The sequence below is a fragment of the Neomonachus schauinslandi genome, chromosome 4 (assembly GCF_002201575.2).
Source record: "Neomonachus schauinslandi chromosome 4, ASM220157v2, whole genome shotgun sequence".
Lineage (NCBI taxonomy): Eukaryota > Metazoa > Chordata > Mammalia > Carnivora > Phocidae > Neomonachus > Neomonachus schauinslandi.
In genome coordinates, this window is record NC_058406.1 from 18968898 (window position 1) to 18991898 (window position 23001).

General features: G+C 56.0%; 1 protein-coding gene and 1 long non-coding RNA gene across 2 annotated transcripts; one reads left to right on the forward strand and one right to left on the reverse strand.

The window, feature by feature from the left end:
* Nucleotides 1-4916: 4916 nt before the first annotated feature.
* LOC110574777 lies at nt 4917-8284 on the reverse strand. The gene is made up of 4 exons (XR_002479984.1): nt 7548-8284; nt 7171-7304; nt 5472-5578; nt 4917-4985 (listed from the first exon to the last, which is right to left on the reverse strand). It is a non-coding gene; the product is annotated as an uncharacterized LOC110574777 (long non-coding RNA).
* A 122-nt stretch (nt 8285-8406) lies between these two features.
* Nucleotides 8407-21735, forward strand: EXTL1 (exostosin like glycosyltransferase 1). Its single transcript, XM_021683572.1, has 11 exons — nt 8407-9453; nt 15160-15250; nt 15522-15629; nt 16697-16816; nt 17410-17542; nt 17742-17848; nt 18640-18729; nt 19568-19654; nt 20062-20222; nt 21238-21409; nt 21565-21735. Exons 1-11 carry the CDS (start codon nt 8681-8683, stop codon nt 21733-21735), a joined length of 2013 nt encoding a protein of 670 aa, XP_021539247.1. The 5' UTR covers nt 8407-8680.
* Nucleotides 21736-23001: the final 1266 nt, after the last annotated feature.

Below are 23001 nucleotides of genomic sequence, written 5' to 3' on the forward strand. Positions count from 1 at the left end.
ATGTCATAGCATCAAGATACAGGAAATTAAAAGATATGGTTAATACAGAGTTACAGCCAAGGAGGGATGGAGTTGACACTTTAACAAGATCCTCTGGCTTCCGTGAGGAAATAGTATTTTAGTGAGACGAGAGCAAAGCAGACGCCAGAGGTCAACGCAACGCTCCAGACACAAAATGATGGCGGCCTGGACTTGGGTGGGGGCAGGGGGTGGGAGTCAGGCTAGCGTCAGGGTGTGTTTGGAGATGGGGCCAACAGGACCCGAGGGACCTGATGAGGCTGCTGTTGGGATTACAAGAGGCAACTTGCCAGGGGGCCGTCCTGTCCTTGTTTCTGGGATTCACGCCTGTGTTTCCTCCTCCAGTCATGGACTGTACTGTCTCACTCTTCTGATGTTAATGGCACAGTAAAGACGTTCTAGAAAATGATACTTCCAGAGTAAAGATTGAAATAAAGTGTCCGGCATGCCCGGGTGGCTCAGTCAGTTAAGCATCTGCCTTCGGCTCAGGTCATGATCCCAGAGTCCTGGGATCGAGCCCCACATCGGGCTCCCTGCTCAGGGCCACTATCCCCCTGCTCTCTCTCTCTTTCACTCTTTCTCTCTCTCTCAAATCAATAAATAAATAAAATCTCAAAAAAAGAAAAAGAAGAAATAAAATGTCCGACACGGTGCTTGGCACATAGTAGGTACTCAACAGACAGTTTTTTCTTCCATAAGGGAAAGTATAAAGTCCTGCAGGTCTGATGTCGGAGAGATCATGGTTTGGTCCTGGCTCTACCACCACTAGCTGGGTGACCCTAGACAAGTGATTTCATCTCTCTGCATCCCCCTTCCCTAATCTGGAAGCAGAGATGCAAGCACCTAGCTCTTCCGGTGGTGGCAGGGATTAAATGAGGCGAGGTCTGTAAGGGGCCCAGCCCTTGCATGGGCTCCCATCAATTGCAGCCATAATTATAATGTCTTAAGGAATGTCGGTTGAGCCAGGCTTTGGAGATGGAGCCAAGACTCCCAGAGAAATAGGACTGAGCCCCCTTTATCTCCTCCTTGAAGCCTACCTCCTGCCCCAGCTCCCACTGCTCTGCTGGGCATCTCCTCAAAGAGCCAACAGAAAGCTGTGTTTACTCTGCCAAGTGGCATCCCTAGGGAGCCCCGCATTGAGCCCTGGCTTTGAAAAGCAGACTGTTAATTACCTGGGGTTCCAAGCAGCCTGACCGCTATGTAAACACTTGCCTAGCCGGCCTGTCGATTAACTCCTTGGCACCCAGGGCTGAGGTCGAGGAGTCTGGGTGTGGGCCGATCTGGAAGGGTCGAGGAACTTGAAGAGGCTGGGCACGGCTTTGGAGCCTTCAGAGAGGGACTGATTCAGGTGAAACATATAGGAGGAGGGAACAGAATGACTCTGACTGTGGTTTGAAATTTCCTTTATTTGGCCTGTCCGGTCCTGCTATCCTCCAGCCTCCACCCTAAGACCCCTGTCCCGGGAATACAGGCCCCAAAGGAGGGGCCAGGGCTGAAAGCTCAGCCTGCAGTTTCAGGCAGGGATGGTGTCCTGTTTGTGAGAGGCCGGCTCAGCGAAGCTTGCTCACCTCAACCCCTTCTGGCTTTCTCCAGCTAAGACACACCCACCCACCCTATAAGAAGCAGAGACCCACATCCCAGGGGTGGGGGACCCAGGCCCTGGGCTGTGTGTCTAGGTGTGGCTGGTTAGAAGGTAGCCTTGGGGGCGCCTGGGTGGCTCAGTTGAGCTTCTGCCTTCAGCTCAGGTCATGATCCCAGGGGCCTGGGATCGAGTCCCGCATAGGGCTCCCTGCTCTGCAGGAAGCCCGCTTCTCCCTTTCCCACTCCCCCTGCTTGTGTTCCCTCTCATGCTCTCTGTCAAATAAATAAATAAAATCTTTAAAAAAAAAAGAAGGTAGCCTTGGCTGACAGTAATTACTCACATGTGCACATGCCAGTCCAGTTGGCCAAACCCTTTCCCCTGCATTGTCTCCTTCATCCAGCTCCATAATAAACCTCTGAAGCAGGAATTAGGCCCCTGAGATGCAGTGGCTCAAATCTAGGCTCTGTTACTCACTGGCTGTGTAGCCCTGAGGCAGTCACGTCACCTCTCAGGAGCTTGCTAAGCTCACCTGTTCAATGGGGACAACAGATGCCCGTGGTGGCAATTTTACTCTGAGGCTTAAATGAAATCATGGATCCAAAGAGCTCCATCATGCCTGGCCCCGGGGAGCAAATGTACCGGCCCCTCCTTTAAATTCCCTTGAATTCCTCTCTTGAATTTTACAGAAGAGGAAAATGAGGTTCACTGACCTATCAAATTATAGTCATCCAAGTGTTTAGAAAAAATGATCGTACCCTAGCAAGCACGCGTCAAAGTTGTATTTCACTCATTCATAAGGAAACTGTCGGATGACAGAGCTGGTTCAGGGGACTCACTGAGAATGGTCCATGAAGCACAGAGAATGCTGGAACAAGACTGCTAGTCAGATTCCAACCTGGCAAATACCCTACAGGGCATGACTTACAACCTTTGGGATGATCTCTACTGGTCAGAAATCATTTGTATCGCTGCTATTAGATAAAAATCATTTGTATCTTACCTGTTTCCTACAACTTAGTGTCTTTTTTAAAAGATTTTATTTATTTGACAGAGACAGAGAGCACAAGCAGGGGGAGCAGCAGGCAGGGGCAAAGGGAGAAGCAGGCTCCCCGCCGAGCAGGGAACCTGGTGCAGGGCTGGATCCCAGGACCCTGGGACCATGACCTGAGCTGAAGGCAGATGCTGAGCCAACTGAGCCACCCAGGCACCCCTACAACTTAGTCTTATTTCTCATACTTATAAAATGTCTGGGCCCCCAGTACGTAGGGGGTCACATGACCCTTGGGGGCTTCTTGGATGATGCCCCAGGAGAATGATGAAAGTATACACAGTCTCCTCATTGCTTCACTTCCAAGTTTTGCACATTTTTCCTGACAAAGTCAAGTGTTCATAGGATGGGAAAGGGAAGGATTGGGCTTCCAAACTGTCAGAATCACTTCTCAGTAAGAATTCCAGATCTTTTTCCTCTAAAAAGCTAGTCTTGCTACTACGTTAGGATGATGGAGAGAAAGTGAAGGTCCAGGAAAAGGGTGTGACTGGTCCAAGGTCACACAGCTCTACCTGGGGGAGTGGCAGGGGCCAGACCTGCGTTCCCTGACTCTCATCCCCTGGGCCCCTGGGCTGCTTCCTGGGCCTGTCCCAGCTCTGGGTTCCAGGTGTGAGTTCTCCGCTATAGGCAGGAATCGCTCTGCATCCTGGTGGGGCCTCAGGGGGAGACTCAACTTTAGCTGGAGCTGGATTGCTATCATAGAGTCCTGTGGGGATTCGCCGTGCTTTGGGGTTATCAGTGCTCAGGCAAGTGAGAGCTGAGACCCCAGAGCCTCCCATGGCCTCCAGCCCCCCACACGTGTGAATTCTGCAGTGAGACACCCAGAAAGCTCAGAGCTGGAGGAAACAACAGCGGCGGATGAGAAGCAGCAGATGGGTTGCCATGGTGATCCTCTCCTGGAGCTCCAAGTATCTTTCTTTCCGAACAGAGATGGAGATACAGTAGGAAGAACATGGGCACAGGGGAGAAAGTCCAAGTCCTAGCCCTGATCTACCCCATCTGGACAGCTTGGTGCAGGCCGGCTCACCTCTCCTGGGGTCTGAGGAGGACAGAGGATGCATTTGTTAGGTGCCGGCTTCGTGCCAGGCACGGTGTACTGAAGGTTGTCCATTCATGATCTCATTGAACCCTCTTCCCAGGAAGCCTTGGAAGAATGTGCTATTCTTGGCATTTTATAGAGAGGGAAACAGCAGCACAGACAGGTGAAGTAACTTGCACAGGAACACACAGCTTGTTAAGAGCACCTGAGCTAACGCTCCAGGCCCCTTTCTCTTGGAAGACTAGATGCATTCTTTCTGGAAATTTCAGGCCCATTCCAGAGAAGGAAAGACAGGAGGGAGGCAGAACCAGGGTGCAAAGAGGGAATACTCCAGATCAAACACGGTGGTGTTAACCCCCATTTTCCGCCTGGGCACTTGGCCAACACGATACCTGGCACCTCAGGCAGGGAGCACCCCCTTGCTCGGGCAGCCCCCCCGCAGCGTGACACACCGTAGCCCCGAAGCAAACACTGCAGTGCTCCAGCTCCGGGATGCCATCCGGACCACCTCCTGGTCTCCAGTCCACTCAAGGTCGGCTTCGACCCTGCCCTGCGGGAAACAAGAGTGCTGCCTTCTCCCAGAAGCCTCCCTTCACTGAACCAGAGCCTGAGCCTTCTCCTCCTCCTCCTCCCTGCTGTCCTTTCCTTCCTGCCCTGTCCCCAAACTGTGGGCTATCGGGCCATTGATCAGAGCCCAGGCATAGGACAGGAACTCCGGGTGGCTTTGATGAGCCCTAAGAGCTCGACAGAGGCCCCCAGAGCTTTTGGCAGAGCCCGGCGGTGTATTTTTAGAATGAGCCCAGCTCAGTCCTGCCTGCCAGGATGCCCTGCCTTCTCTTCCTCCATCCAAGCCGCTGGGCAACCATGTGAATCGCAGGCCAGACAAGCCCAGGGCCCAGCTAGTCTGAGGGCCTCCCCTGCAGGGGCGAAGGTAGGAGTTGGCTTGTGCGTGTACACAAGTGTGGACACAGGCAGGAGCCAGCCAGGGTACCCAGAGCTGGGGGAGCAGGAGTCCCCTACCCAGCCCCTGGCCCACTGGCCTTGGCCTCCAAGCCCTCCCAGCTTTGTCCACCGGTCCATTCATTCACTCATTCAACAAGTTTGTTGGCCATTTATTACCCTAGTGCTGGGATGAGAAGGGTGAATGAGACGGAATTCCTAGCCTCAGAGCTGGACTCCTGGCCTTCTCCCCTACCTCGGCTCCCCACCCTATCTTGGCGTGGTTCCCCTGGGCCCACATGGCTCCCCGCTTCTGCCTCTGCCCTGTGGCAACTTCTTCCTTGGAGTCCGAGCGGTGCCTCAAAAACAAGTCAGATCATGTCTCTCACGGTGCACGTCCACGCCACCCACCCCCAGAACGTGTGCCTCTCCCCGCCCTGCTGGAGTGACCCGACCTTGCACTGCGCACCCACTCCCTCACCTCCAACGTCACCTTCTCAGGGCGCCCCTCCCCACTCGTCCCATCTAACACTGCAGCTCCCCACCCCCCTTCTCCACAGCCTTTCTTGCCAAATAACGTGAGATTTTTTATTTGTTTTGCTCATTGCCGCTCTCACCTCCCTGGAACGTGAACTCCATAAGGGCAAGGTTTTGTCTGCTTTGCTCCCCGCCCTGAGAGCCCACCTGGCCCACACGGTACAAGCCAAGAAGGAGAGTTGTGGAATGAGGGAATGAATGACTTGTGGGGGCGACAGTCATAAGAAAAAGCAGTCCCTGCCTCTACTCCTGCCATTTCCCGTCTGCTCCCACCCAGGCAGCCACACTGGTTCTTCTAAGAAACGTACTGTGTCCTTCAAGCGTTAGGGCAGGTGTCTCTCGGTGCACTCCCATGCTCCCCGCCCCCCTCGTCCTGTGATTGCCTGGATCCTGATTTCCTCAGAGACGGTGCCTTCTGCAAGAATGGGGGTATACCTGTCTCACTCAGGAGACAGGATGGTGTGATGGCTGAAGGAATGGACTGCCTAGGTCCAAATCCTGGCTAATCCAGTGGGAATTCAGGCAACTTACTTAAGCTGCCTGGGCCTCTCTTTTCCCGTCTATAAGATGGGGATAATAGGGCGCCTGGGTGGCTCAGTCGTTAAGCGTCTGCCTTCGGCTCAGGTCATGATCCCAGGGTCCTGGGATCAAGTCCCACATCGGGCTCCCTGCTCGGCAAGAAGCCTGCTTCTCCCTCTCCCATTCCCCCTGCTTGTGTTCCTGCTCTCGCTATCTCTCTCTCTGTCAAATAAATAAATAAAATCTTTAAAAAAAAAAAAAAGATGGGGATAATAACAGTACCTTCCTCAGAACCCCCTAGGAGAGGATTCAACGAGCTAATACACGTGCACTTGGAGTTGCGTGTAGAACATAGTAAGTGTAATAGGAACGTTAGCTCTTACTGTTCTTCAGTGTCATATCTCCAGGGCCTGGCACAAAACCTGGCCCACATTTAGGACTTAATAAGTACTTGTTGGGGGCGCCTGGGTGGCTCAGTTGGTTGAGCGACTGCCTTCAGCTCAGGTCATGATCCTGGAGTCCCTGGATCGAGTCCCACATTGGGCTCCCTGCTCAGCGGGGAGTCTGCTTCTCCCTCTGACCCTCCCCACTCTCATGTGCTCTCTCTCATTCTCTCTCTCTCAAATAAATAAATAAATAAAATCTTTTTTAAAAAAAGTACTTGTTGTATGAATGAATGAATGAATGAGTACAGGGATAGAAGGATGAAGAAGTGGCATAAGAACCTAGAGGAGGGCCCCAACCAGCCCAAGGAGAGTCAGGGAGGCTTCCTGTAGGAGGGGAGCTGATTCCTGTCGGATGAGGTGGAGTTAGCTGAGCAGGGTGAATGGAAGGAGCAGGAAACAGCAAGTGCAAAGGCCTCTCTCCCCTTGGGAAAGCCTGATGTGTGCAGGGAAAGTCAGTCCATCACTTAGTGATGGACGCTGTAGGCAAAGAGGCCAGGTTTCCCCTGTGCTGGCCATTTTGAGGACATTGGGTGAATGAACTGTACTCTTCCCTAGGACATGCTGCCCATGGGACGGCAAAACATTCCCACTGAGGGCAAAACATTCCCACGTAGGGCAAAACATTCTCCCTGGTCAGATCAGTGGCCCTCTGAGATCAGGGGCAGGCAAGCAAGGAAAGGAGGTGGCCACTTGTTGAGGGACCCCCTGGGATAGGCCTGGATTTAATCTGAAAACCACCTCACGGTGAAGATCTTTACCTCCATCTTGAGATGAGGGGACAGAGGCCCCACATCATCCAGCTGTTCAGAGGTGGAGGCAGAGTTCGCTCTAGGTCGGCCCATTCCACATGGCCTCCCTCAGCAGACTGGGGCTCCTGGCAGCCAGGGGCTGTGTCTCCCCCTTCACCTCAGCAATTCTTTAGTGGGTGACATCACCCATTCCTGACCCCCCTCTCAGAGCACAGACTAAGGAACTGAGCAGGGGAACCCCTCAATGGCCGTGGACTAATGGATAGCCAAGTTCAACGTCGGGCAGAACTTACCATATGGACTGGAGGATGAGCATCAAGACCTTCCCGCCAGAGCTCCAGGCAAGGGCAGACCTACCTGGACACCTGAGTGAGAGGTGCCAGAAGTGGGCCTGAAAAGGCTGCAGCTGGATGAGGTGGGGCTAATCCTGGGAATAGTTGAGAGCATCTTACCCAGTACCACCCACTCCATCCCGCCCCCACCTGCCCCTCCCCTCACTTCACACCTCACTTTTCTCATCTGTTGACTGATAGACTCCCCACACTCGGACCCCCCTGCTGGGGTGACCAGTGGGAAGCTCTAAGGAGGAAGGTCAGGAGTTCAGGGTTCAAGTCCCTGCCCTGCCACATGTTAGGAAGATACCACCCTCTCTGAGCTTCACTTCTCTCACCTGTGAAAAATGGCAGTGCTAAACCTCAGCCTTGGAGCGTTGATGTGTGGGTTCAGAAGCTGTGATAGCGCGAGGCATCTGTGAGGTGTGGGTCCTGCTGGTGAGGATTATTGACCATCGAGGAAACTGGTTTGGAATGGGTTAAGAGGAGACCCTGCCTCCCAGGCAGGAACGAATCAGGGCTGGCAGGGGAGGAGCCAGGCTGGGAAAGAGATCCAGTCAGGCCAGATGCTGCCCTGAGAGGGAACGGGGGAGAAGACCGAGACGCCCGGCAGGGCTGGGGGGCCATGGGACAGGAGCGTGGGGCAGGGTCCCCGGTGTCGGCACCGGGATAGCTGCAAGTCAGAGGGTGCAGGACCAGCTGAGAGGGGTGGGGGGGAGGGGCCGAGCTGCCTGAGTGGGGGACAGCGGCGGGGTGGGAGAGGACTAGGACCCAGAGCACTCCCAGCCCCCCAGGCAGGGGGCACCGGCTGCACCCAGGCCTTGACCCCAACCGACCCTGAGAGCCCACATGGGCCGCTGAGTCTAATTTTAGCTCCAGCCGCAGGGCCCACAGCCTGGGAGTGCCCGCCAGTGGGCACAGGGGCAGCCAGGGCTACTCAGGGGCTGCTCAGGCAAGGGGAGGATTGGGGAGGCCAGCCCCCCTTCTGTCCAGCCACACACCCTGGCCAAGCCACCTCCTGTGAGAGCCCTGACGGGTCCCCCATGGCCTGGCAGACTGCCTGCCTCCCTGCTGAGGCCAAGGTCAGGGGGTGCAGCCAGGAGGGCAGAAGGACGTGGCCTTGCAGTGTGGTCAGGGGATTGCATCAGCCTGAGCAGTGCCCAGGGGCAGGGGGCCCTGCTGGCGGGGTGGGGGTGGGGGTGTCAAAGCCTGGCTTGATTGTCCAAAGGCCAAGGAAGTAGATTCCTGACTGCAAGAAGGCAAGGCCACGAAGCCGGGTCCTACCTGGCCTCCTGGTGCCTGGCTGGTGACTTGCGGTGTGACCTCACACAGGCAGCCTGTTCTCAGTGGGCCTCAGTCTTCCCATCTGTACGATGAAGGCGCTGAACTAGAAGGCAGATCCCAGCTCCAGCGACTCGCCCTCAAGCCCCTGCTCCTCCTGCTTCCCCCAGCCCTGGCTGCGGGTGGCCACATGCAGTCGTGGAGAAGAAAGTCCCTCTGGCTGGCACTGTCGGCCTCTTGGCTCCTCGTCCTTCTGAGAGTCTTCCCCCTTCTCCGCATGGCAGTGCCTGCCAGACCTTGGGTAGGGGCCCCCCAAGGCTGGCCCCGCTGGCTGGATGCAGAGCTCCTGCAGAGTTTCTCCCAGCCTGGGGAGCTCCCAGAAGATGACCCTCAACCTCCTCAAGCCCCCCGTGGTGGCAGCTGCGACTGGGGAGCTTGCTTTGATGTCTCCAAGTGCAGGGGTGGTGGTCTCAAGGTGTTCGTGTACCCGGTGGCTGGCCCGATCTCTGACACTCACCGTGGGATCCTGGCTTCCATTGAGAGCTCTCGATCCCGCTCCGTCAGCCCTGATGAGGCCTGCCTCCTCCTCCTCCTCAGCCTGGAAGCCCCCACTGGAGAGTGCAGCCCAGTGCCCCAGCAATGGAATGGGGGCAGGAACCATCTGGTCCTCAGTCTCCACTCAGCCTTCTGCCCCCAGACCTTTCATCTGGGACAGGCGATGGTGGCCAAGGCCAGCCCCACGGTGGACACCTTCCGGCCTGGCTTTGACGTGGCCCTCCCGCTTCTCCCTGAAGCCCACCCATTGCGAGGTGGGGCCCCTGGCCGGCTGGGACAGCACAGCCCCCACCCTGGGGTGCCCCTGCTAGCCCTGGCGGAGGAGAGGGGCGGGTGGCGCACAGCAGTCCCTGACTCCTCTGCCTGCCCCTGGGATGGGCGCTGTGAGCAGGACCGTGGACCTGAGCAGTAAGTGGACCTTTACCCCTGGGGGGGGGGGGGGGGGCGGGGGGGGGGGGGTGGGAAGGGGGGGGGCCTTTCCCCCGGGGGGGGGGGGGGTGCGCTGAGTGGGAGGGATCTGCAATGGGAGTGAGCCCAGAGGCCAGGGTGGAGGGCAGGATTGAGATGGGACGAGAGAACCAGAGGCCTGGCAAACTCTGGCCTCAGCCGCAGCAAGAGGGAATCAGATTAGACAGAGAGAGACCCCACCAAGATGGTTCTTTGTCACACGGGGTGTCCAAAGTAGGTTTTGGAGTTCTCCCTCGGGGATCTGTAAAAACAAAAATATGACTCACTCCTGCTTACTCTTTTTCTCTTATTCCAATTCCTCCTTTCCTAATATTTTAACGTACACATCTATTGTGCTCACTCTGTGCTAAATTATAAATAATGGTTATAATAAAATAATATTAATTGCTATCATTTGTTTGTGTACCAGACACTAAGCTCAGAGAGGTTAAGTAACTGGTCTGAGGCCATCCAGACAGAAAGGGCACAGCCAGTGTTGAAATCCAGAGCTGCCTGTTTCCAAAGCCTTCAGCATTAGAATTCTGAGTTTTAACCAAGAGTGTATGATCAACCCATCAGATACCTCAGGGCCATGGAGATTAAGAACTGGTCACAGATGGAAGCTGCTCCAGTGTCTAATTTGACGGATTAATCTCTTAAGGAAACAGCAAATATGAATGAGGTCAGACCTACAGAAGAACTTCCCACCCCCACAACTGCCTGGAGACATATAGGGGGGTGTGGTGGCCTATGGGACATGGAGAGTTGTTCAGAAACCCCTCTCTGTGGGCTAGTTGGAGTGACAGGCCTCAGGTGATAAAGCAGTTAACCCCGAAGTACCCTAACCCCTCTGCACCCCCAGGAGGCCGGTGTGTCTGAAGGCTGGTTGGGCAGGCAGGAACTCAAATCCTTTTGAAGGTTGTCCAGGGCCCAGGCAGCAGAGGGTTCCTTCTCCATCTCTGGGGCAGACCTGAGTTGGAACCTGTCACTCTTGGAGTCCTTCCCTTGCTCCCTCCCTCCGGTATCTCCCTGTTCTCTGCTAGAACAACATGGGCTATTCTCAGCAACACCTGCCCCCTAGGAATGCTTCACGTGGCCAAGCTCCCTTTTTGCCTCTGCTTCTCAGGGGCTTCTCTCAGCCAGAGGGCTCTCCTGGGAATGCACTCCCTCAAGGCACAGGGCCTCCAGGGAGCCCCACAGCCAGAGGTAGGAACGCAATTGCCTCATCAGCCCCCAGGCCCTTCTGCCCGGACCCATCCCTAGCAGGCGTCCTCAGCAGTGATGGGGATCCCCCCACCCCAGGCCCCTGAAGCTCAGAGCTCAGACAGAGCTTACCTTCAGTGAACAAGTTTCTCTTGTTCACCGTGGCCCCGCCTGACCTTTCTGATTAGGCTCTTAGCCGTTCTTGCTTATAGGAAGTTCTTCTTTCGGCTGACTTGAGTTACTGCACTGGTGAATCTGAAAGCTATTTCAGTCTGAACTTCTTTGAGAGACTGGAAATTAGGGAGCTGCATACCATAGGTGAACTGTTGACGCACCAAATGTTTACCGATTGATCCCAAATCGGCCAGAACTCGTCAAGGCTTTCTTATCTGCGTGGGCCGCCCTGTGGCTGAGTTTATTTCCAAGGTGTGATGCCTGGCAGCCTCTGACTACCCTCTGCAGTTTCACAAGGCCTGTCTTTGGCCTCAGCCCCCCTGCAGGGGACAGGCCTTGTGATCTCTGGAGTAGCGTAAGCCTCAGTTTCCCCGAGGTGTCAGGCAGCTGCCTGAAGCAGCCAGACAGTATAGGGACAGAGGGAGAGAGGGAGGCCACCAGCCACAGGGCAGCCCCCGGAAGGTGGCCTGAATAAGCAAGTATTGGCCAGAGAAAGAGGCAATTCACAGTCCCTGCCACTGTCCCACATTCCCTGGGCTGGCGAGGGTGGGAGAGGGGGAGGGGAGGAAGCGAACACGTCAGGAGAGCTTGCTCCGGGCCACTTTGCACAAGTCACGTGCCTTCAAGTACCCTACAAGGGAGGCATTGTTATTCCCATTTCAGGGAACAGGAAACTGAGGCTCAAAGCGGTGGAGGGAGCCAGCCAAGGCCCTTCGGTGACGAGCTCCTTGATTCACCGTGGCCTCCCTGGAGTTTGTGATGGGGCGCCTGCGGAGCTGGGCTTAAACCCGGCACTTCTGGCTCCAGAGCCATTTTTCCATCTTGGGTGAACAGTCTCCTGTTGCTTTGGAATAAGCCTCCACCCATTTAAATTGTTATTTATTTATTCTTATGAATAGGGAATTCATTCACAGGGTACAAAATTCCAAAGGCACAAAAGCGTATACAGTAAAACTCCCTCCCACCCGTGTCTCTGGCCACCCGGTTTTCCTTCCTGGAGCCAAACACCGTTTCTAGTTTCTCTCATGGCTTTTCTGAGGTATTCTGTGTGTGCACAAACAATGCGTATGTATGCTCTCCCCCACTAAGGTTTTTGTTTTTGTTTTTGTTTTTTTGTTTTTTAAAGATTTTTTTTTTTTTAAAGACTTTATTTATTTGACAGAGACCGCGAGAGCAGGAACACAAGCAGGGGGAGTGGGAGAGGGAGAAGCAGGCTTCCTGCCGAGCAGGGAGCCCGATGTGGGACTCGATCCCAGGACCCTGGGATCATGACCTGAGTCGAAGGCAGCCGCTTAACGACTGAGCCACCCAGGCGCCCATTGTTTTTGTTTTTTAACATAAATTCAATGCATGTTTTAAAGTCTCCTTTGCATCTAGGAGGCGCAGTGCCTAGGACCCATGGTACTTTCAGGGACGCAGGAAAACGTTTTCATTCCTTTGAAAATCAGAAGGAAAAACCGTACTTTTAAGTAGAAGAAAATGTTTTAATATATATGTTTTTAAAGATTTTATTTGAGAGAGAGAGAGCATGAGCCAGGGGTGGGGTGGGGCGAGAGAGAAGGAGAAGCAGGCTCCTCGCTGAGCAGGGAGCCCGGCAGGGAGCCCAACACCCCAGGACCCTGACACCCCAGGACCCTGAGATCATGACCTGAGCCGAAGGCAGATGCTTAACTGACTGAGCCACCCAGGTGCCCCTAATATATAATATTACTATTTTTATTTATTTTTAAGTAATCTTAAAATATGTACGACCCCGTGATCAAGAGTTGCACGCTCCACCAACTGAGCCAGCCAGGCACCCCAGTGTTTTTGTTTTTATACCAATGCAATCATCAAATGTAATTTATATATATAATATTTATGGCAGAGAGACCCCAAAGGCCAAAGTACCTAGGGCACACGGAAGTCACATGTGGCCCTGCCTATAGCCAGGCTGCAAGAGAGCCCAGTGGAGCCACATTGACTCCATCCTTGGGCACTGAGGCCCTGAGTCTGTGGCAAACACCTTTTATGGTCACAGAACCCTAAGACTTCATTGGCAGTTACCATGATGTCCCCTCCATAGCACACACAGAGACACACAGACACAAAGGCAGGTGCTCATCCAGCTCTGCTTATTTACCTCTACTGATGGGGATCTCACCATCTCCCAAGGCCACCCCCTGGCTCCTGTCAGCCAGATTCATTACTAGAATTGGTGCCAAAACTGACCTTTCAGGCATTTGGCCCCCTGGTCCTGGGTCCATGCTTTATCACACGCCGGGCATCCGTTCACTGACCAGCTATTAGGTGCCCAGTCTCGGCCAGGTGCTCCGCTAGGCCGTGGGGATGCTAAGATGAGGAAGGCAGGGCCCCGGCCCTCAAGTTGCTCGGTCTTGTGGGAAAGGCAGGCAGACCCCTGGTTAGGACGCACACTGTTAAGCAGAGAGATGCTGTGCAAGCTGTCTTGCTCGCTGGCTCCTCCACTTCAGAGCTGTGGGGCCTCTCTAGGCCTCCGTTCCCTCATCTGGAAAGCAGGGGACTAGCAACACAGACCTCCGGTCTCTGAGGGAGTGCTGTGACAGGGAGGTGAGTTACCGCAGGTAAAGTACTTAGAGCAGTGCTCAGTAAAGCTCGGCGTGGTCATGACTACTGTGTGCACACACAGGCTGTGGGAGCAGAGAGGAGCGAGCCTTCTCTGGAAAGATCAAGGAGGGCTTCCCAGAGAAGGTGAGGTTTGAGCTTAGACTTTAAGATCGAGTAGGAGGAGGGGCATCCGGGTGGCTCAGTCGGTTAAGCGTCTCCCTTCAGCCCGGGTCATGATCCCAGGGTCCTGGGATCAAGCCCCATGTCGGGCAAGGAGCCTGCTTCTCCCTCTCCCTCTGCTGCTCCCCCTGCTTGTGTTCTCTCTCCCGCTCTCTCTCTCAGATAAAAAATAAAATCTTAAAACAAAAAAATGTATTAAAAAAAAAAAGATCAAGTAGGAGGAATTCCTTGGGCTATAAGGCAGAGATGGGGTGCTCCAGGCTGAGGGAGGGTATACAGAGACGCAGAGGAGGGAACGGTGGAGGTTAGTGAGGACTGAGGAGTACAGTTTATTCAGAAAGCTCTTTGTCTCTGGGTTCTCGGAAGCCTGGAACTTAGGGCTTCTCAGTCCCTTAGGGCTTTGTTGGGGAGGGGAGGAGGGCTGTAGCTGGCTGGTGCTGCGGCACCAACGAGTTAGAGAATGTTCTGTTGTTTAACGTGTGGCTTCTTCCAGGAGAAGGCTGGTGGCCACCAGAGCAGGAGAGACAGAGGCGGGAGGCAGAGCCCCTGGGAGACCCCTAAGCCGCAGCAGCTCCGGGGTAGTTCAAATAACCCAGGGGCAGGAGTTAGCCTATTTGGTTCTAGTTCCAGCTCTGCCTTAACCCTTTCTGAGACCCTAAGCTAGTCCTTGGCTCTCTCTGAGACTCAGTCTCCCCATCTGTTCAATGGTTCAGACTCAGGCCAGACAGGCTGTAGCTGAGGAGAGTCCTGGGACCTCTGAGCTCTATTCATCAGTCCCACTCTGAGCAGGCCTGTGAAGCCAGGAGTCCTGCCCCCTCCACGCCCTCCCTGCACCTCCCAGCAGCTAGGTCATGGGCACCGCTTCCCTGGGTGGGCAGTCCCAGGGAGGCGGCTCCAAGGAGGCTGTGACTCAAGCCCCTCCCCCCACAAACAAACACAGCCTGAGTGTGGCCCTGGGGTTGGGAGGAACAGAGGAGGCCTGTCCTCTGGGCGAGGGGGCCTCTGGGCAGCAGCTTCCTGTGCGGTTCCAGGCTGGGGGCCCAGCCCACCTCCTGACAGAGGAGCCTTTCATGGGCCTGGGCTCTTGGAATGGGGGGAAGGCAGGGCATGGAGGCCACTCAGGTGAGGGCTGCCCGAGAATCTGCGTGTGACAGAGCAGTGGGGGTGTGCCTTGGCTTCAGACCAGGCCTTGGAAACCGCTGGTCCTGCCACCTCCCATGTTGCAAATGAGGAAACTGAGGTCCAGAGAAGGGGGGAGATGCCTGAGCCCACCAAGGGCAGAGGCAGAACTAGAACCCAGGGCTCCTGCCTCCCAGCCCACCATGGGTGAGGGGCAGGTGTGAAGCTTGTTTGTGTCAGTGTTCCGTGTGTGGTTGTACGTGTGCGTGGGTGTTCGTTAACATATGAAGCACAGATGATGGATTTACACATTGTGAATTCGGGAGTATTGGTGTGGGGAGTTGCGGGACGTCAAGGGAGCCAGGTGGGGCGAGGGGCAGCTATCTCAGACCTCATATGTGTGGGACCCCTCCTGTACCTCCTTAGGACCCACCCTGGGGCAACGCTACCCAATGCCACCTTCTGCCTCATCCCTGGCCACCGTCCTGATGCTTTGCACTTCCTCCAAGCCCTGCAGGTACAACCCCAACCTAGGCATCCCCTGGCCCTGTCCCCCCACACTCCTGAGCTGCCAGGCTCTCTGGGCCCAGGCCGATGGGAAGGGACAGTGAGCTGCCCACACCCACGCTCACCACACCCTCTGTAGAACAACCCACTGCCCCAAAACCCACCTTTCTCTCCTCTTTCTCCCTTGCCCCCAACAGAAGCAGCTGCTAATTTGGAACTGGGGGAGGGGAAGTGTGTGTAGGATAAGACTGGGCTCCCCAGTGCCTCCCCTTTCCCCCCAGGCTGGCTGCATCCCTGTGCTTCTCAGTCCTCGGTGGGAGCTGCCCTTCTCCGAGGTCATCGATTGGACCAAGGCGGCCATCGTAGCTGACGAGAGGCTCCCATTTCAGGTAGCTCAGGGTGCTGCCCACAGGGTGGGACTGGACCCAGGACATGGGAGGAGCCCGGGATCTCAGCCCCCAGGCTGATCTCAGTCCTCATTCCTATTCCCCATATGTGTATATTCATGATTTTGCTCCAAGCCCCAAGCCTCTGGGGCTCCCACAGGATCATAGAGAGGCAGAGACTCCTGAGGGTTCTGAGAGCAAGTCCTGAGCCTTTTCCAGCCTCAGTTTCCCCCACCTCTACAATGGGATAAGTTAGACCGGATGATCTCCATGGGCCCAGCCCATGACTCTACCAATTTAAGGGAAAGCCGCAAAAAATCCAAAATCTGAGTGCCTCCATGGAGGCTGGGGTAGGCAAGCAAAATGCAGTGACTTTTCCAGCTGATGAAACTGATTTTGCCTGACTATGAAAACCCTGCATAAGCCTTGAATCCCCTGAGAAGTGAGAATGGTATGGTAGTTAATAATAATAGCTACCAGCCACTGAGCCTCTACCATATGCTAAGCACTTAATGTATATTATCTAATGTATTTATTTATTTTTAAGATCTTTTTATTTATTTGAGAGAGAGAGTGTGTGTGTGCACAAGCAGGGGGAGGGGGAGGGGCAGAGGCAGAGGGAGAAGCAGACTCCCAGCTGAGCAGGGAGCCCGAGGCAGGACTCCATCCCAGGACCTCAGGATCATGACCTTGAGCCAAAGGCAAACCACTTAACCGACTGAGTCCCCCAGGTGCCACTGTATTAATCTAATTTCATCCCCACAGCCACTCTATGAGGCAGGTACTATTACTATCCCCATTTTACAGATGAGGACACAGACTCAGAGAGGTTGAGTAGTTTGTCCATAGTCACACAGTTACAAAGTGGCTTTTAGGCCCAACTCTGTGTGGTCCTTGAACTCTTGATTGTTACCTGGGACTTGGCCAAAGGTGGCTGCTCTAACCCACTTGGAAAACCGTGCGGAGAAGGCTTCTGGTTCCCAGACCGCCAACCTGGGTGGTCCCACCTCAGAGTCAGTCAGAGCCTGACAAGGCGCCATGCCTTCTCCTTTCCTCCCTCTGTGCCTCAGGTCCTTGCTGCCCTCCAGGAGATGCCCCCCACGCGGGTCCTTGCCCTGCGTCAGCAGACCCAGTTTCTATGGGATGCCTACTTCTCCTCAGTGGAGAAAGTCATCCATACCACTCTGGAGGTGAGGGGGACTTCCATGATGGGGGCCGTGGGGCTTGGCTCCAGCCTTATCCCTGTTCCCTCTCCACACCCCTCTCTCTGGACACCTCTTCTACCCCGCTGTTTGGACTTCCCCCTTGAAGAGGCTTCTGGGATGAATCTGAGACTTGGCTCTGAGCTCTTGGACAAGTTCCTTCTCCAGTCTTGGCCTCAGTTTCCCCATCTGTAGAGGGACAGCTCTGGCCAACAGATTTCAAAGCAAGTGCCAAGATGTCAGCCCGGGTGATGGGCAGCGGCTGCCTGGGGTGCTGTGTTAAAGGGGATTCTGGGCCCGGAAGGAATGTTGCGACTTGTTGGCAACATCTGCCATGAGTGAGGAAGGAAAGGGAGGCAGCAAACTCACCATCATGAGCCATCTCTGGACACCATCACTGAGTGCCCCCTACTCTGGATTTCTGCACCTGAACCCTTTGGACAGTGATGCAGCTGCTGCCCTCCCAGGAGCCTGAAGGGGGGCTGCGGGGGGCTGGGTGCTAGGCCAGGTCTGCACTTCCCCAGACCCTGCCCACGACCACACCGTCCACTCCCTCAGCACAGCCCTCTCTCATTTCACAGATTATTCAGGACCGGATCTTTGGAGCATCTGCTCACCCCTCGCTACTGTGGAACAGCCCCCCAGGCGCCCTCCTGGCCCTGCCCACTTTTTCCACAAGCCCCTTGGACTTCCCCTTCTACCACCTACAACGGGGTATGCCCTGGGGATGGGGCATCTTGAAGTCCCCTCACCAGCTCTTCCCAAGTCTGTCCCAGCCTCAACCATAGAGCCCTGCCAAACCCTTCCCTGATTCTCCCACATCTCTCCTGGCTCCTGGAGGCCCCGGCTCAGATCACTCTTCAGGAGGTTCTGTCTCCTCCCACCCTAACAGCCTGTGTCTCATTCCCCTCAGGCTCTCGGCCTGTGGGCAGGTTCAGCGCCCTGATCTGGGTGGGGGCCCCAGGCCAGCCCCCCCTGAAGCTCATCCAGGCGGTGGCAGGCTCCCAGCACTGTGCCCAGGTCTGTTCCCCTTGCCAGCTGGGGTCCTGGGATCCAGGGTGGGGGCAAGGGAAAGGGCAGGGCTCTTGAAGAAGTCTAGACCCCAAGCGTAACCACACATTCCAGGGGAGAGGCATGGGAGGGGTTTTCAAGCGCCACCAGTGCCCTCCTCTTTAAGTCCCAACATTCTTGTTCCTTTCCTCCCCAACCCCTCCCTCCCTCATGGAAACCGATGAAATCATGTAAAAAGCAGGTACCGCCTTGGGGGGGCTGGAGAGGTAAACAGACGTGCGTTCACGCGTGTGCTCACCCATCAGTCATTTTCTCAGTGCCAGGCCGTGGGCTTGATGCTGATGCAGAGAAAAAGCAGGAAAGGATTCAGCCCCAGATTCCCATTCAGTTAGCATTTCCTGGCACACGCTGTCAAATCTCACTTCCAGAGAAGCCACGTAGACTCTTGAGAGAACTCACAGGGGAGGGAAGCTCGGCCGGGGACAGACAGAGCAGCTCCAGAGATGGGACATCCGAGCTGGGCAGCGAATGATGAAGGAGCAGAAGAGAATGAAAGCCTTTGAGAGAAGATGGGCATGGGGCGAGGGGCCAGGGCCCAGGCGAGGGGCTACCACCACTGACTCCCTCCAGTTCTAAATGGTATGGGTAGCTTCCTTCGCGACACCGGAATTCCTGCCTTCCTGAAGCCCGGAGGCAAAAACAGGGCAGCGAGGAAAGGACCCTGGCTCCAACTAAACTCTCCCAAACTCACAAATACAGTTGCTCTCCCAGACTTCAGGAACACCCCCTTTTCCTCCTAGATCTTGGTTCTCTGGAGCAGTGAGAAGCCACCCCCACCCAGGTGGCCCAAGACGACAGTGCCCTTGACAGTCCTGGAGGGGCAGAGGAAGGTGAGGAGTGGGGGGTGGGGGGGCTCACGGGAGGGAGGGCTCCAGCCCCTGCATGCAGGGAACCCAGGAGGGCACACACAGGGTGCTTTGCTTGAGCCTGAGCCTGAGCCAGATCTGGATTTCCAGTCAGGCCTGAAGCTGGTCAGGAAGTCCCTCCTCCCCCGTCACTCAAGGATGTCCCCGGGCGGACTGCTTGCGCCGTGTGGGTGTGGCAGAGCTTCCTGGAGTGGATGGTGGGCTGTCTGACGTGGGTCTCAGCTGCGGGCCCGACAGAGATGATCCTCTTCCATCCCTGGCCCTTGTGGATTGTGCTTCCAGAGAACTGGGGTTTTGTGTGATGAGGGAAGGCAGAGGGCATATGTGGGCTGCCTCGGATAAGCCAGAGGAGAAACGTGGGATCTTGAGGAAATGAGAACAGATTGCAGCACATGGAGCCGGAGGAGGGTGGCTTCTGAGAAGCCGGGATGGTGGGAGCCACCTGCGTGCTGTGTGGCTCTGGGCAAGTCCCTTCATCTCTCTGGACCTGTTTCTTTCAAAGGGAGGATGTCTGACAGCCCCTCCCAGGGTTGAGGTGAGCAGGTAATGTGACAAGAGGAATCCAGAGGCGTCGAAACTAGAAGGACCCCTAGATACCCTCTGCCCGTTTTACCAAAGGGGAAATGGAAGTGCAGAGAGTCACAGTGAGCTCCGGGTCCCAGTTCCAGGCAGCCTGGCTGTTGTCACCGGCCTGCCTTCTACACCCGTGCGCGGGGGCTCCCGCTTCGAGGCCACTTAGTCACTGTGGGAGCCTGGGGAGGGTTCCCACGGCTGAGTTGGCCTCACCTCCCTCCCACTACAGGTCAGTGACCGCTTCTTCCCGCACAGAGCCATCAGCACTGATGCCGTCCTCAGCCTCGACGCCCAGAGCAGTCTTACCACAAGTGAGGTGAGGACGGGGCCCAAGAGGAGCCCAGGGTGGGGGGGGGGGGCCAGAGCCAGAGGGGCCGGGGGCAGCCCCTCAGATTCCCAGAGCAGAGAGGAGCAGAGGACCAGCGCAGAGGTGCAGCCCCTGCTTTCGAAACCACCCCTGCGAGCCAATCAGCCTCCTCCTTAGCAATCTGGTAGAACCTTCCAGCAGACTCCTGAAAACAGTTTTCAGCTCCCAGCTGAAAAAGCATTGTTTCTAGCTCCCAGGTGGGACCCTACCCCCACCCCAGCACTCCTGGAAACTTTCACACGCCCATCTCCTCTCCCCGGAGTCCCCGCGGCCAGGCAAGCCTTGCCTCCGTATCTCTGGATGTCCCCAGCTGGTCGGGACGTCCCTCCTCATACCTCACTTAAATATCTCCCCAGGTGGACTTCGCTTTTGTGGTGTGGCAGAACTTCCCTGAGCGGATGGTGGGCTTCCTGACATGGAGCCACTTCTGGGACGAGGCCCGGGGTGGCTGGGGCTACACTGCCGAGAAGGCCAACGAGTTCTCCGTGGTTCTCACATCAGCTGCCTTGTACCACAGGTACAGAGGGCCGGCCTGGCACTGGGAGCAGAGGGTCAGAGACTCCTCCTTTGAACCATGAGCAGGGTGGTGTGGGAGCAAACACAGCAGTCAACCTAGAACCCCCAGAGATCCAGGGTCCAGGCCTGGATCTGCCACATCCCAGTTGTGTGATGGGCAAGTCTTTTCTTGTGAGGCTCAGTTTCCTTATCTGGAGAATGTTTTCACCTCCCAGGGCTGACATGATAATCAGATGAGAAAACCACACAGATGGTCAACAAATGGTAGCTAGTGTTATTTTAAATAGAGCTAGGTAGAGGGTAGGGATTTGGATTTGGTGATGGTGGAGACAAGAGAATGGCCCTAAAGCTTTATAAATGTGTGTGTGATGGGCTGGGGACTGTCCCAGGCCTTTCAGAAGTTGACGGAAGCACTCGTCTTTGGGGTAGGGACTGAATTTTGGAAGGCCCCTTTAGAGGGGTTCCTTAGACATACTTAAACCAAATACGTGTAACCTGGAACCTCTAGTAGGTTTACCCAGGAGCTCTGCGGGGGATTCTCAGCAGAGTGAAGAATGCCCCTAAGGTCTGCAGGGTGCACCTAGGTTGTTCTATAGGAGGGCTGTGTGAAACAAGGCTCACCTGGAGCATCATCGTCTGGTTAATCCACAGCCTTCCTGAAGCCGGTCTTTGAGGCTGCCATGTTTAATGGCCTTGGAACCAGCTGATCCCCCACCTCATTCTGGCTGAGGTCAGACCTCAGAGCCCAGGGGTGGGGCCCCCAGGGAGCTGTAAGGGAGGGGGCAGGGAGGACACCATTTGCTGCAGACGACCCACAGAGCACCGAACAGTAGAGAGAGGTTTGTATTTCTGGTGTGAGCTCTCTGAGGCGGCCTGGGCTGAGAGAAGGAGCAGGGGTTTCTAAAGAGGCATGGGGATTGAAGTCAAAGGGAGAGTGAGGTCAGGAGGGAGGAGAATGGGGCCTGGCAGGGAGGGGTGGTGGGTGAATTTGGCTGCTGTCATCTCACCTTGCCCAGGTATTACCACACCCTCTTCACCCACTCCCTGCCCAAGGCTCTGAGAGCCCTGGCAGATGAAGCACCCACCTGTGTGGACATCCTCATGAACTTCCTAGTAGCAGCAGTCACCAAGCTGCCCCCTCTCAAGGTGCCCTACGGGAAGCAGCATCTGGAGGCCAGACCTCCACTGGTGAGGATCCAGGGGGGCAGGTCGGCACTGGGAGGGCGCTGCTGGGGAAGGGATTCCCTCTGTCTAACCCCAATCCTGTTTTGTTGCAGGGTTCGGGGGCATGGGGGTGGGTTCAGAAGGACAGAGACCTCCAACGCGTTTCTCCTCCCCCTTAGGCGCCTGGGGGCCCCAAGTCGCAGCTGCCAGCCCAGGACTGCATCAATCGGATGGCGGTGGAGTTCGGCTACATGCCCCTGGTTTCCTCTCGCCTCCGTCTGGACCCAGTACTCTTCAAGGACCCGGTGTCCGTGCTGCGCAAGAAGTATCGCAGCCTGGAGAAGCCCTAGGAAGCACCAACAGAGCCCCAGCCCTGCTCCCAGGGGGCACTGCACCTGCGGGGGAGGGGAGGGGTCATCCCCCTCCCTTGGGACATCTGGAGAGCCAATCAAGGCTGACAGCCAACACGTCAGATCCCTATTAGCCAACCAGCCCAACGCCCCGAACTGCGGGGCCTCGCCCCACCCTCCAGTCCCACGGCTAGTGGCGGGTCACAGGTGCCAGGCGCTTGCTCTGTGACTGTGCCCTCACCCATCGCTGATACTTTGCCTGGAATGCCTTTCTCAGCTTCTCTGCGGGAGCTGAGTTCTACCTGTCTTTCAGATCTCCACCTCCTCCACGGACTTGCCTGACCCCCATCCCCGACCCAGGTCCTCTGCGCTTTCACAGCTGGGTGTTTCCCACACTGTTCATGCTGCTTTGCGAGGTACAGGACCAGCCAGGAAGCCCCGGGAGGGCAGGGCCATGTCCTCTTCTCTCTGGCCTGGCAGGTGCTTCACAAGTATTTGACGGATAGAAGATATCAACTACGTGCCTGGCCCTGTGCGGTAGTCGGGATTGTGGACACTGTGCCAAGTGAGACAAAACTCCGTCCCCCATCCCCGGTTCCTAGTCCGGCGGTAAAGCAGCTACCCGCAGACGCCTGGGTTGCCAGGCGCGATCTTCGCACAAAGAGAGGTTGAGAAGCCAGTTTCGGGGCTTCCTGCCCGATCTGGCAGAGCAGGGGCCGGGGGAGAAAGAGGATGAGAACGCCAGGGGTCCGTGCCGGCCCCCTCAGCGCTCTGCATTACCAGCCACGACCACTAGAGGTCAGCGCCGCACCGCGCTCCCTCTTCCCGGAAAGGGAATGGCGTTGTAAGCGACCCCTTCGGTCAACGGGTGACCGGGCAAGGGGATGTGGAGTGCCGGTGGGCTGCAGCCCGAGGTCTAAAAACGGCGGGGGAAGAATTTGAAAGAACAGCCCCACTCCTTTGGCCCACATACTCAGGACTAAGAAGCCATTTCTAGATGGCTGGGTGGGAGATGGGGCTGTTGGGAGCACCCTGGCCATGGGCAGTGGAGTGGGGGAAGGGCTGCTGGGTTCTCCAGGGTTCATCCACCTGTAACTGGAATTATCACTTCCGAAATAAAGTGCGTGTCCTTGCCCCCTCATGCTCGGGCTATAAATACCCCTACAGCAGCTGCGCAGGGGGAATGGGGTGACCCTAGAGAGGTGGGGGTGATGGGTCCAGCTCAGGTCCAGGGTGTCAGGTGTTTTCCTGCTTTGATGGCCTCGC

Excerpts from the sequence above, each read along its gene's own strand:
- EXTL1 (XM_021683572.1), top strand. The coding sequence starts at position 8,681 with ATGCAGTCGTGGAGAAGAAAGTCCCTCTGGCTGGCACTGTCGGCCTCT. Across the intron at positions 9,454-15,159 it reads CAGGACCGTGGACCTGAGCA|GACCCACCCTGGGGCAACGC; the intron begins GTAAGTGGACCT and ends GTACCTCCTTAG. Across the intron at positions 20,223-21,237 it reads TCAGCTGCCTTGTACCACAG|GTATTACCACACCCTCTTCA; the intron begins GTACAGAGGGCC and ends CACCTTGCCCAG.